We start from the raw sequence: 14,327 nt of genomic DNA on the forward strand, positions 1-14,327 counted from the left end.
AATCAAAAATACCATTGTTCGAAGAAAGATTTTGGTGACGGTGTAGGAAATAAAAATAACCAGATTAACAGAACTCGAGTTTTTCTTAAAAAGAAATCATAATCATCATGCATTTGAAAACCATATGTAAGAAAATTAAATCCAGATTATGTTCAACTGCAAAATAATTGAAAACGACCAAGCGATTATCAACTGAGAAATCAATAATTTAGCCAAGAAATTAAAGCTGAAATATAATCTTCCAAATTTTCTAGATGATTCATAAGACAGCGTACGATAAATAAGGGCGTTGAATTCCAAAGCTAATGATGTTTTACAAGAAAGATAAATCATTGTCCCCAATGCAAATGCAAGAAGACATGGATTTCTAAATGTATTGTTTCGATTTTTGAAAAATCACAATGATTAGATCACGAGAATATAAATTTCATTAGTGCAAGACTGTTCACAAGAAAATCACAATGATTAGATCACGAGAATACCTCCTCGACTTTAATTCAGACTGTTCTGGTGTCTAAATCCCTAAAGGAGAGTAAACAAAAATGATATATTTACAATGGAAGAGAGGACCATACTCTTATAACCTTAAAGTGTGTACGGGATGTAAGAGTATTTGAAGTCCTTGTTGATCCTTTGAGGTAGAAGAGTCTTCTGCGATCATGGAGTTGATGGGCAACTCTTATTGGGACATATCACGAGTCTTCTGCGATCATGTACCTCAAGAGTGAGAATTTTCTTCATTAGCTCATCAATAATCTTTTAACCTTTCTTTTGTATCTCTGGATCATGATTGCCTTTTATGTGACAAAGAGTTTAAACTTAGGTGGGAGTGGGTGGTTATCTACCCCATTTTGATGATATCTGCGTTGGCTATCTTTCTTTGTAACACCTCGGTTTCATGAATATGGTGGTCCATGCGAAAAGGTTTAAAAAGAATAAATTTAACCATCTATGTCAGCAAAGTGCAAATATATTTTCCGTCAAACGTCCTGAAAGAACTCCAGGATTAAGCGTGCTTAAGCCGGAGCAATTTCAGGATGGGTGATTGTTGGACAGAGGTGGGCCCACATGTCCAAGAGTGAACATGGGTGCTCATTGGTAGGGGCGGTCCGGTCGTTACAAGTTGTATTAGAGCTGAACCCATGAAGTATAGAGTTAAGAGGACTCACACCATCGGGGGTGACAATTTTGGTGTGAAACGAGGACATTGCGATTTGTTAGTGGGGATGAATTATAACACTTCGGTTTTAGAAATATGGTAATACATACGGAGAAGTTTAACAGAATTGATTTGGTCACCTATATCACTAAAATGCACTTATGTTTTGTATGGTGTTACAATATTATGTATATAAAGTGAAACAAGAATCGGTAAAGAAAACAGAAAGGGTAAGACAACTTCTTGAGGAGTGAGAGACAACTTTTGAGCATTGACTTCAATTGATAATTATAAGTTATAGCCATCAAAACGGGGTGTGATTTGTGTGATTGCGAATGGCTAATGATATGGAAAGATTTTTAAAATTTATAACTATTCCATTATTCATATAACTTTTGAATCGAATTGTGAATTGGGGCTTAGAATATTTCCATCATTCCATGCATAGCGAGGAGATCTTCATGAAGCTTAATCCATGGATTTGGCTGGTCAATCAATAGCATTGTTGTTGTTGCATTTTGAAGCCATGGTCGTGTAAGCGCTTCGATCTTGAGGATCGTGGATTCAATAAATGTTGAACGTCAAAGTTCTTTTTAAAGATTGTGAATTCAAATGAAGATAAACTATATATAGGAAGAAGTTGAACTTTGGTCGCTCTAAATAATATTCATCTAAGTCTGATGAGTCTAATAAAAACAAAGTGATGTTAAATAAGCCCGAGAATAAGATATATCGTTAAGCGCTATATTAATGTATATGCTTGGAAGATTTGAAAATTAAATATTTATTATAAATAGTTTGATATTTAGGTAAGTATGAAAGAGAAAAAAAATAAAACCACAAATATCCTTTTTATTTTATTTTATTTACCAAATATGCCATTGTTTTAAAACAGTATTATTATCAGATACTATAGGCATGATACTGTTCTTCAACTGCCTGACGACACTATTCATCCAAAATTTAGGATATTATTTATCATTAGATTGCATAAAACATTTATGATTTATGTGGATAACTATTTAATTAACATGTTAATTAGTATAGTATCGCGCTAAATATAGATAACTATTTGATTAACATGTTAACTAGTATAGTATTACTATAAATTTATATATATCGTATTAAACCATTTACTATATCATACAAATTAATATGAAATAATCAAACTAAAATTATAATAACATGTTATATTGAATATAACGTGTTAACATATTAAATATCTGAATAATATTTATATAAATATGGTAAGATAGTTGATATATAGAGAAATTATAACAATAGTTGATACATAATATATTTGGTAAATTAAACAAAGTAACAATGACCGTTATCTTTCTTTGTAACACCTCGGTTTCAGGAATATGGTGGTCCATGCGAAGAGATTTAAAAAGAATAAATTTACCCACCTATGTCAGCAAACTGCAAATATCTTTTCCGTCAAACGTCCTGAAAGAACTCCAGGATTAAGCGTGCTTAAGCCGGAGCAATTTCAGGATGGGTGATTGTTGGACAGAGGTGGGCCCACATGTCCAAGAGTGAACATGGGTGCTCATTGGTAGGGGCGGTCCGGTCGTTACAAATTGTATCAGAGCTGAACCCATGCAAGTATAGAGATAAGAGGACTCACACCATCGGGGGTGACAATTTTGGTGTGAAACGAGGACATTGCGATTTGTTAGTGGGGATGAATGATAACACTTCGGTTTTAGAAATATGGTAATACATAAGTTTAACAGAATTGATTTGGTCACCTCTATCACTAAAATGCACTTATGTTTTGTATGGTGTTACAATATTATGTATATAAAGTGGAACAAGAATCGGTAAAGAAAACAGAAAGGGTAAGACAACTTCTTGAGGAGTGAGAGACAACTTTTGAGCATTGACTTCAATTGATAATTATAAGTTATAGCCATCAAAACGGGGTGTGATTTGTGTGATTGCGAATGGCTAATGATTTGGAAAGATTTTTAAAATTTATAACTAGTCCATTATTCATATAACTTTTGAATCGAATTGTGAATTGGGGCTTAGAATATTTCCATCATTCCATGCATAGCGAGGAGAACTTCATGAAGCTTAATCCATGGATTTGGCTGGTCAATCAATTGCATGGTTGTTGTTGCATTTTGAAGCCATGGTCGTGTAAGCGCTTCGATCTTGAGGATCGTGGATTCAATAAATGTTGAACGTCAAAGTTCTTTTTAAAGATTGTGAATTCAAATGAAGATAAACTATATATAGGAAGAAGTTGAACTTTGGTCGCTCTAAATAATATTCATCTAAGTCTGATGAGTCTAATAAAAACAAAGTAATGTTAAATAAGCCGGAGAATAAGATATATCCCTAAGCGCTATATTAATGTATATGCTTGGAAGATTTAAAAATTAGATATTTATTATAAATAGTTTGATATTAAGGTAAATATGAAAGAGAAAAAAATTAAAACCACAAATATCCTTTTTATTTTATTTTATTTACCAAATATGCCATTGTCTTAAAACAGTATTATTATCAGATACTATAGGCATGATACTGTTCATCAACTGCCTGACGACACTATTCATCCAAAATTTAGGATACTATTTATCATTAGATTGCATAAAACATTTATGATTTATGTGGATAACTATTTAATTAACATGTTAATTAGTATAATATCGCGCTAAATACAGATAACTATTTGATTAACATGTTAACTAGTATAGTATTACTATAAATTTATATATATCGTATTAAACCATTTACTATATCATACAAATTAATATGAAATAATCAAATTAAAATTATAATAACATGTTATATTGAATATAACGTGCTAACATATTAAATATCTGAATAATATTTATATAAATATGGTAAGATAGTTGATATATAGAGAAATTATAACAATAGTTGATACATAATATATTTGGTAAATTAAACAAAGTAAGAATGACAGTTATCTTCAAATTATAATAACATGTTATACTGGATATAACGTGCTAACATATTATATATCTGAATAATATTTTATAAATATGGTAAGATAGTTAATATATAGTGAAATTATAACAATAGTTGATAGATGACATATTTGGTAAATTAAACAAAGTAGGAAGGATAGTGATGACTCTAATTTTTTTCTCTTTCATACTTACCTAATATTGAATTATCAATAGCAAAAATCTAATTTTCAAATCTGAGTATATCCATTGATATTTTCCTATCCCTAAAGGAGATAACTACTAAAGCGAAAAGAACGAGATCGTAATCAGAATAAATCACAGAACACACATGCCCTATATATTAACTTAGGATGAAAATGTCATGCATTAATTTGGAAAAATAGATTTGTACATGGATGGAGGAAGGTATCCTTATCTACAACATTACAAGAAAATTTCATTCAAGAAAACGTCACATTAAGCACACATAAATAAAACTCGATGTCAGTTGGGAAGATGTGCAACGATCACACATAACCTCTTTGATCAATCTTTATTTGTAATTTCTCATAGCTTCTCTCATCTCACGCATCGCTCTTTCATGTGCTTCAGAATTCTGCTTAAGCCTCCTCTCCAACTGAAAAATAAAAAGATTGTATTACACCAAAATAAACTAATGAAAAACAAATATAGTTCAAAGTGTATCAATATGAATTTACAAGTTGTGTCATCCGTCTCATTTTTTCGTCATGCTCCAGTTCTAAATCCTGCTTCATGACTTCTATTTCTGATGCAAGTTTTTTAGACTTAACCTTCCTTTGTTGTTCCCTAAGCTTATCACCCTTTTCCTAGGAAACCGATGAATTCCAACATTTAAAAATACCATACAAGAGATCAAACATACTTTTTATATTGAATGCATACCAAACAAAAAAATTTATACCTTTATCATACGATGCATCTGGTTAGTATACGGTTTCCCACCATTATTCTTTTCAATAGCTTCGACATGAGCCAAAAGTTGCTTGACTTGCTTAGCGTTCTTGACTTTATCCTTAGTCATGTTATTAAACACGACCTTTCGACCACCACACAGTCTAAGAACTCCCTGAAATTTTACCATTAATGAAAGAAAACATGTACCACTAGAGGCATTGTAAAAAAATGTGAGGATTATAACGTAGGAAAATATACTGTTAAAAATTTGGGACAACCTTCAGAAAAATAATCGTCCAATGTCTGCTCGTTTGCTTCTAATTTGTCACCCCCAGTGAACACGACAATAAAATAGTCAAGAATTTTACTATCGAAAATCAACTGCAAGGTATCAAGTGTGGACTCTTCTTCCTGTGTAATCCGATTCCCGGCAGATAAAACAAACATGAAGGCATGAATTCCTCCTTCTGCCATAGTTAAGCATTTGAGAATCTCCGTAGTAATATAGTTAGCAGACACCGACGAATCAAAGAGACCTGTTTCATGCACCATATTAAATTAAGTAGAACCTTAATGAAAATAGCTTTAATATTGGCAAGTTTCTGTGATAATGCAGGTTTGGTTACATCTCAAGTTTTTAATGGAGCACATACATACCGGGAGTGTCAATCACATTGATTATCGGACCATCTTTTATTGCAGTTCTATACATCACACATTCCATGGTAACACCTCCTGCTTGTAGTTCCGAAGTGAACATTTTCTGACCTAGGATGGTGTTCCCTGTTGCGCTTTTTCCATTTCCAGTACGCCCTACTAGAACTATGTTTTTAACTGGCTCTGACAGTATTGAAAATGAGAATGAAAATGTTAATTAGCAGTGTATACGAAAGGCAAACTCAAACTCACGAGTTTCCTTGATCTTTCTAAGTAAAGAAAAAGAAAAAGAAGAATTAGAATAAATGACAAAATAATTGACCAAGTAATTAGAGTTTTACTATTAGATTGCTTGCTCGGGCCTAAGATTATGCGTAGGTGTGTTAGTCATTTTATTTTAATGTGAAAGATGTTGTAAGAATTTTATTTGGTTTCTTATTTGACTTTCTCATATTTCTATGGCTTTAACGGATCTTGGAGACATAGTAGACTAAACGATTAGCAGACTTGAATATCTTAGTTTTGGGGTAGATAACAATCCACCGTCGCAGACCCAAAAATATTTAGATTATGACATATTTCCAAATCGTATGTGATATTAAAGCATCTCCATCAGTAGTTTCTCACATAGTTTCTCATTAACTAAAAAATATAAAATAATAATAAAGTAGGAGAGAGATAGGAGAGAGAATGAGAATAGTTTCTCTGCAGAGAAACTTTAGAGTAATGATTGAGAGACTATGTGTGTATGTGTGTGTTTATAATTGGACAGAAACTAAATCATAATAAAATATTATTATATTTTTTTTTTAGAAACTTTCAAAGTATCTCACCAATGGAGATGGCTTAAGCTTCAAAGTATTGATAATCAAATTCAAACCCGGCATCACATATGTTACTATTGACAATAAAACATTGTTGCACTTGAATTGTGTACCTGATATGGGGAATGGAGACAAATATGGATCATGCTGAAATGTGTCGTCTAGCGAATGAAACTCTTCTCCATTTGTTGCTACACTCTGTTATAACACATATGATTTCAAACAAATTATTTGCTTAACCGAATTGTTAAACAATAACAGCAAAAACAAAATATGGATAAATAAGTAATGGTATATATGTATTATAGTAAAAGTATATAACTACTTTACAAAACTAATCTATTGATACATTAGAACCCGAGAGAAATAAAGCTATTTCAACATACCAAATATGCTCAGCGTTTCTTGAGAGAGAGAGAGAAACAACTGGTCAAAATATCAAAAAAGAAGAGATGCAATGGACAATTGACCATGGTGGTTGAGGCAGTCATGGTAACCACCACTAGGGATCTCTAATGATCTTGCTTTTCTCTAGCTTTCTCCCTATTCTCCATTAGCTAATTCTACATCATCTTTTCTTGCTCATGAACTAGACTAAGTGTATATATATATTTTTTTAATTCCTCTATCTCTCTTTAAAAAGGTCATAGTATTGTATCAATAACTATGAATTTTAAATGAATGCAATTAGAGAGAAAAATGTGTTTACCTTTATATTACGATACATATCTTCAGTATATGGTTTTTCATCATTTTTCTTGCTAATTGCTGCAACATGGGCCATAACCTGATTGACTTGTTCAGCCTTGACGCCTTCATCATTAGTCATGTTATTAAACAAGACCTTTCGGCCATTGCAGAACCTGAGAACTCTCTGAAATTCCAAAAAAATTTTTACTCAAGACAGAATAAAAAAGGAAAACAAAAATCAAAAAGAAGAAATGATGTGTGTGGGCAAGGAATTCTTTTCATTTTGAAAGAAATCAGACCATAAGAAATTCAGGACAACATTCGGGAAAATAATCTTCGAACTCCTTCGCCTCAAACTTTTCCCCGTCAATGAGCAAAAATATCAAATATTCAAGGATTTTACTCCCAAATATACGTTGTAGGGTATTAAGTGCATACTCTTCCTCTTGTGTGATCCGATTCTTCATAGATAGAACAAACAACACAGCATGCACGCCTTCTTCTGCTAAAGTTAAGCAATTGATTATTTCTTTACTTATGTAGTCTTCGGACACAGACAAATCGAACATACCTGTATCACGTACATACAATAATAAATCAAGACTTTGATCAATTTAACCTTGGCCAATTCAGTAAGGAAACTCTTAGAATTAACTATATTATGAATATTGTTAAGGATATCCATTTATGTTTATTTCCTATTAATGATTTTGTTGAGTTATTTGGGAAGTGGGTAAGAAAAGATACAATGGAAGATTATGAGTGGTTAGGCTAAATCTCAAGTTTTAATTGAGCACATACCAGGAGTTTTAATTACATTGATCATTTGACCATCTGGTGTCGTGGTACTATACATCTGACAGTGCATGAAAGCACCTTCGGAGCCGAACTTGTTTTGACCGAGGATATTGTTCCCAGTGGTGCATATTCCATTGACAGAACGCCCCACTAGAACAATGTTTTTAACCGGCTTAGACACTGACGTACCTTTTTTCTTATCATCAGAAACCGGCTTAGACACGGACGTACCCATGTTTTGATCACCAGCAATTATTTGCTAAATTCCTGGACGTACCCATGTTGACCAAAGAAACAATTCATGAAATGATACATAGCTTTTAAAAACCGACAATAAAGAACAGTTTTGTTGTTGACAAATTATATACTCCAAACAAAAATGACGAACAAAAATGTGAAATAGTATCGTACCAAATGGAAACTTGCAAGCTCTCTTATCGTTTTGTGAGTGAAGAAACAAAACGAATTGACAAAGTTTTTTTTTTTGTAAGAAGAATCGAAACCAAACAATTCAAGACTAAATGGACGATTACCTGCCCAACATTATGTTTTGATTTTTTGTTTAAGATAAACAATATTGTTTTATATGCCATTTGCGTTTGTTTATGTGTTTAGTTTGTTAATTTCCATAGAATATTATTCTGTATAATTTATGTTGAACTGGACACGGTAAACGAACCAGAAGCCCAAGACATGTTTCTGAATGAGACGACTTTTTAGGGTTGACTTTGCTAGTTTCACACAAATTAATTAACTATAGCACAATACACATAAAGAAACTCAAATGGCATATCAAAATAAAATGTTGTTTATCTCAAAAAAAAAATCAACACAAGAAAGACGATTTTTAGGCCAAGAAAACTTTCTTATTATTAGGATAAAACCGGCACTATGCTGTAGGATACCTTTTGGATTACATGAGGATCGAAGACCATGAATACCAGAGCGATGATGAGTTTGCTATTCATCATTCCTAACTAAAGTTTTGACTGATTTCTTTACTGGTATTAACTCATATTTCTACAGCAAATTCACTACATCAATCTGCAGTTATACCACATAATTTTTACTGCAAGTTATATCAAATTTAAACATATACTGCAACTCAATTTTGATAATTCGTGTTACCAGTCGGAGCATTAGACACACATTTTAGTAAATGTTTGAGATTAGTTTAAATTGCTTATATAAAAAATTGCTTACATAATCTTAAATTGCTTATATAAAAAATTAAGGTTTCAATTTATAAAAGCTTATAATATTTAACTTCGAGACATATATCTCTACTTTTTCCATCATTTGAAGTCAAAAATAAATCAAACAAGTTTCAATTTGTTTTTTAATTTTATTTCATTGGCTTATCTGTTTGGAGTTCTAATAATAAAAGTTGTTTGACATTTCATTTATTATAATGAAAAACAAGAATATATATTTCCAGTTAACCCATATTGAAACTCATGTGTAATGGATTCATGTAAATATCTAATAAATTTTTTTATAACATTAATCTTAAACTGTTGGAGGCAAATAACCATAACGAAAAAGAATTTTATTTGTATAACTCAAAATTATGTATCTAAAGTATTATTATACATGTTATGTATTAATTTTGTTAACATGACTTTTGAGGGAAAATCCGTTAAAAAAGACTTTTGAGGTGACAACTGTTTTATTTGCTCTTAATTTTTTTTACATTATATACAAATCAAATTTAAGGAAAAAACTCAATAATATGATATGTTAACTTTAAACTCCTAATTTTGTTATGCATTATATGGATATATAATATCAATTCTTTTTGTTATTTTAAGTTCTTAAAGAGAATATTTTATTTACTTTAATTTATCTTACATTTACATAAAGTATTGTTCATTGAGTAAACATTGGGTAGTGACATGACGTCTTTGAATATATTTATCAGATTTTATATGACTTATTTTTCCCTTGAACTGACATTCTGAGATCTTTAGTCAGTTTGGAGGTTTTTCCATTGATTTTTATCTTAAATCATAGGCTTTTAAATTTTTAAATGTGAAGAAGGTTCATCTATTGTTTTGAATTTCAAGACAATTGGTAATACATGTGTTTCCATTTCAACAAAAAATAGAAAAAGAAAAAACAGACTGAATATTTTAAGTTTCCTTTACAGTAAAACATACCGTTTTCACAAAAAAAAAAAAAAAATAGTGCATTGAAAACTTTTAATCAACTAAAATGTCTTTTTAAAACACATCATAATTTATAAAGATCAAAGTTTATATTTTAATTATTTTCGAGCCATATATTAACAATTAATGCTAAGTTATATATATAATTTGACGTTGTTCTGTACATTTATCAGATTTTATATGACTTATTTTTTTTTTTGAACCGACATTCTGAGATCGTTAGTCAAGTTGGAGGGTTTTCCATTGAAAATCATCTTAAATCACATGCTTTAAATTTTTAAATATGAAGAAGTTTTATCTATTGTTTAGACTTTCAAAATAATTGGTAATACATGCATTTCAATTTTCATCAAAAATAAAAACACTGAATATTTTAAGTTTTTTTTTATAATAAAACATACCGTTTTCACCAAAAATAAAAATTGAGTGCATTGAAAACATCTAATTAACTAAAGTGTCTTTTTAAACCCATCATAATTTGTAAACATCAAAATTAATATTTTCAATTATTTTCAAGCGATATATTAACATTATAGATAAATTTATATATAATTTAATGTATAAGTTATTCTATATTCAAAACCAAAACCGAATATATAATCTACGTATTGCGTAGACAATTTTCTAATATATATATATATATATATATATATATATATATATAGTTTGTAGTTTCATTTGTATCAAATATATCATTCAACATCTTAACTACAATAGCTAATGTAGCTCATTGCCACCAAAGGCGTGTTCCCTATTTTGACAAGGATTGATGAGAATAGAGAGATGAAGCAACTAAAGACAATTGAATCTTATCAATTTGGTTTGTTTTGTGACACCCGATTCGCTGACTTTGTGCACAAGGCATGCCATGTGTGCCTCTCGGAAACCTTACCAATAAGCAGTGCTTTTGTGTACTATTACTCCTGAGAAAAGAAACATGCATCCATGACGACATAATTAAATAATTTTACTCAGTGAAAATAATCCATTTTACCCACATGTTTCAAAACATACTTCTAGCCCTACCATCCCGCATCACAAATCCTCATAAGGGATATATTAGCATGCAACAAAGAAATGTAGCAACCTAGTAATTAAATAGTAATTCATTCATTCTAGAATTATGCATTTTCTAGCAACCATGCATGCCTACTTGATGCTCATTGATTCATGCTATGAAAAAATTACTCCTTTGACGAAGGGAGACAACAATGACGACATGGCCTAGTCATTGCTTGGTTTGTTGAAAACTCAGAAATCAAATTTCACATAAGGTTGCATTGAAATAAAGAAAATAGAAATTGAAAAAGAAAACTAGCTAGAAGCACACATAAAAAAAAAAGGGTACATGAAGATTGGACGCCGTGCAGGACCTAAGCCCATGGATGAATTGACGTTGACCTAATCTTTATCACCTTAGGCTGAACTGGGTACATTGATCACAAGATGCTACACATTGCAAGTGCCGCCGGTGCTATCATTCCTAGCGCCCCGGGTACTCCCAAACCAAGCTGAATCATCATCCGCTTCTTTTGCTCATGATCATGTGCTTTGCGCAGATCTATGTTTTCTCTATGTGCGTTCTCGAGATTCTCATTTAGCATAGAAACCATTCTTTCGTGCGCAGCAGAAGTCTCTTTTAGCATATTTTTCACCTGAATGAGAGCCAAATCTCCTTAAACTTATATCAATAGTGTTTGGCCTTGAGTTTATGAATAAAAATATCTTATATATACCATATCTTCCATTTGGCTCATCCTCGTGTCATGTTCCATTTGTAGCTCCTTCTTCATTTTTGCTAACTCTGCTTCTCCAAGGTTACTAGCTTCAACTGCCTTCTTCTGCTTTTTAAGCCATTCAGTCTCTTCCTGATAAAGGGTACATTCAAACATTAACTAATTTTCAATTATTTTTTATTCGGAAAGCCATTACATAAACATTGTATCCACAACATATCCACCTTTATTTCTAGGTACATTTTTCCTCTAAACGGTTTTCCTTCATTGCGCTCTTCAACCTTTGCGACAAGGGCAAGAAACTGCTGGACTTGCTCCACCTTCTTGTGTTTATCCTTAGTCATATTATTAAACATGACCTTTCTATCGTCACATAAACCAAGAACTGTCTGAAATTGCACAATGCAAATTTAAACTACACATAACTAGGCCGAAAACCCGTTGCAAATAGTCCAAAATTAAAACACCATTAATAAGTAACGGACCTTAAGAAAGTAGGGGCAACCTTGATGAAAATAATCATCCAGTGTTTGGTTGTTTGCTTCCAACTCATCACCGCCGGTGAATAGAACGATCAAATAGTCAAGGATTTCATTCCCGAAAAGGACCTGCAAGGTGCTAAGTGTATTCTCTTCCTCTTGAGTTATCCGAGTTCTCACGGATAGAACTAACACAACAACATGTAATCCTCCTTCCGCAAGCCTAAGGCAATTGATGATTTCTTTACTGATAAATTCAGCGGACACCGATAAATCGAACAGACCTATATCACATTAAACCATTGTTGCTTTGATAAAATATACACGTTCTTGATCAACAAAACTATATAACCGTCGAAGAATAGTAATATGACCAAAACATAAGACTCGGTGAAATTAAACCAAAAACATACCGGGAGTGTCAATCACATTGATCCTCGAGCCACCTGGTGTCACCGCTTTATATGTCTGACATGTTTTGGTAACACCTGTTGCTTTCGCTTCTGAGACGAACACGTCTTTCCCGATGAGAGAGTTTCCAGTGGCGCTTTTTCCGTTTCCGGTACGTCCCACCAAAACTATGTTTTTTACCGCTTTGTACGCTGAAGCCTGTTCCGAATGATTCATATTTTAGCTGCTTTGACAAACAAATTACATGTAAATATTAGATAACAGATTGTTAGGTCAACATAAAAGCCTTGATCAAGAAAGGGAACAACTCTGAGCAAAATTATTCATACATATTTACCCGGGGAAGCTCAAATAATTGAGAAGAAACTTTCTTCAAATATCAAAAAATGACAAAAGACAAACTCAAAATGATTGACGAAGATCACCTGTGCAACACGTTTTCTCGTCGTGCGATCTTCTCTTGAATGCTAAGTCATTTTGAAATTTTTAAGAATTAAGTTTAAATTTTACCATCTTTTCGTGTTCCACTTGAGTTTTTTTTTTCTTGTTTCTTTTCTTTTCCATTCTTAATTAACTGACGAAGTCTTTTGGGAATATATAATAGTTTTCGAGTTTCAACTCAAATTAAACTATATTATTACGACTACCCGCATATCAAAGTTCTTAAAGTTTGATAATTTTTGGCATCTACTATATATTAAAAAGAAATAAAATTACATATATCGGCGGAGAAGAGCATATCTATAAAATGTTTTTGAGGTTTTTGATTACATACATCAACGGTAAAAGAAATATAATAGTTTTTGATGTTTTTGTAATGAATGTAGTTGATTAAATATAATTATATATATATATATATATATATATATATATATGTCTCTTTTTTTTCTATGATTAATCCTTCTCCAATATGATCATATGAAAGAATTTGTTTTCTTTGTTTTTATGATATTTATTTACTAACATTTTCATCAAATTTTTTATTCCTTTATTAATATTTTCATATGAAATTGTTAATATATTCAGAGTGATCAAATAATAAAAATCGAGTCTTTTAATGTTTTTATGGTTGACCCTTTTGCGGGTTAAATCGTCTAACGTTTTAGCAAATAAAATGACCTAGTTTTAGGTCGGATTTTTTTGGGTTCAATTTGCTTACAATTTTAGTAGAAGAAATCACTACTCAATCACTATAAGACCATCCTCATTGCACAAAAAAAAAACACTTGACTAATAAATGACTCAAATTAAAATAATATTAATTTTTATAATAAAGTATAGTAAAGACATCTCTAAAAAGGTCACCAATGAGGATGCTCTTAACATCTCGTTATAAAACTTATGCACTGATGCAGCGCATCCTTATACTTATGCTCTGTTTTTAATTTTCTTTTTGGGCTTTCTTTTATTTCTCTCCTTTTACTTATTTGGGCTTTAAGCTATGTCTTAGTCGGTGTTTTTTCCCAAACGTGTTAGGATTTTTTTTCTTCTTGTTGCCTCTATATAAAGGCTCTTTTGTAGTTGCAGAACTCAACCTTT

At 31.5% G+C, this 14,327-nt stretch overlaps 3 protein-coding genes and 1 long non-coding RNA gene across 6 annotated transcripts; all 4 read right to left on the reverse strand.

The window, feature by feature from the left end:
• Positions 1–555: 555 nt before the first annotated feature.
• On the reverse strand, positions 556–843 carry AT1G06713. The gene has a single exon (NR_139136.1). It is a non-coding gene; the product is annotated as an other RNA (long non-coding RNA).
• A 3,799-nt stretch (positions 844–4,642) lies between these two features.
• On the reverse strand, positions 4,643–6,648 carry AT1G33870 (P-loop containing nucleoside triphosphate hydrolases superfamily protein; the record flags this gene model as incomplete). The annotated part of the gene is made up of 6 exons (NM_001333069.1): positions 6,620–6,648; positions 5,683–5,865; positions 5,284–5,561; positions 5,033–5,197; positions 4,809–4,937; positions 4,643–4,726 (listed from the first exon to the last, which is right to left on the reverse strand). Exons 2-6 carry the CDS (start codon positions 5,783–5,785, stop codon positions 4,643–4,645), a joined length of 759 nt encoding a protein of 252 aa, NP_001319138.1. The 5' UTR covers positions 5,786–5,865; positions 6,620–6,648.
• A 531-nt stretch (positions 6,649–7,179) lies between these two features.
• Positions 7,180–8,521, reverse strand: AT1G33880 (Avirulence induced gene (AIG1) family protein; the record flags this gene model as incomplete). 2 transcript variants are annotated; one of them, NM_001333070.1, is made up of 4 exons in its annotated part: positions 7,180–7,380; positions 7,496–7,767; positions 7,998–8,261; positions 8,406–8,521. In NM_001333070.1, the coding sequence occupies 3 exons, from the start codon at positions 8,227–8,229 to the stop codon at positions 7,180–7,182; spliced, it is 705 nt and encodes a 234-aa protein (NP_001319139.1). The 2 variants fall into 2 exon arrangements, with proteins under 2 accessions (NP_001319139.1, NP_174650.1); NM_103110.1 differs by lacking the exon at positions 8,406–8,521 and having other exon boundaries at positions 7,998–8,229.
• Positions 8,522–11,453: 2,932 nt separating this feature from the next.
• AT1G33890 (Avirulence induced gene (AIG1) family protein) lies at positions 11,454–13,232 on the reverse strand. 2 transcript variants are annotated; one of them, NM_001333071.1, is made up of 6 exons: positions 13,118–13,232; positions 12,791–13,011; positions 12,384–12,661; positions 12,123–12,287; positions 11,899–12,030; positions 11,454–11,817 (listed from the first exon to the last, which is right to left on the reverse strand). In NM_001333071.1, exons 2-6 carry the CDS (start codon positions 13,002–13,004, stop codon positions 11,602–11,604), a joined length of 1,005 nt encoding a protein of 334 aa, NP_001319140.1. In that variant the 5' UTR covers positions 13,005–13,011; positions 13,118–13,232; the 3' UTR covers positions 11,454–11,601. The 2 variants fall into 2 exon arrangements, with proteins under 2 accessions (NP_001319140.1, NP_174651.1); NM_103111.2 differs by lacking the exon at positions 13,118–13,232 and having other exon boundaries at positions 11,524–11,817; positions 12,791–13,088.
• Positions 13,233–14,327: the final 1,095 nt, after the last annotated feature.

This window comes from Arabidopsis thaliana, assembly GCF_000001735.4.
Source record: "Arabidopsis thaliana chromosome 1 sequence".
In the NCBI taxonomy this organism is placed as follows: Eukaryota; Viridiplantae; Streptophyta; class Magnoliopsida; order Brassicales; family Brassicaceae; genus Arabidopsis; species Arabidopsis thaliana.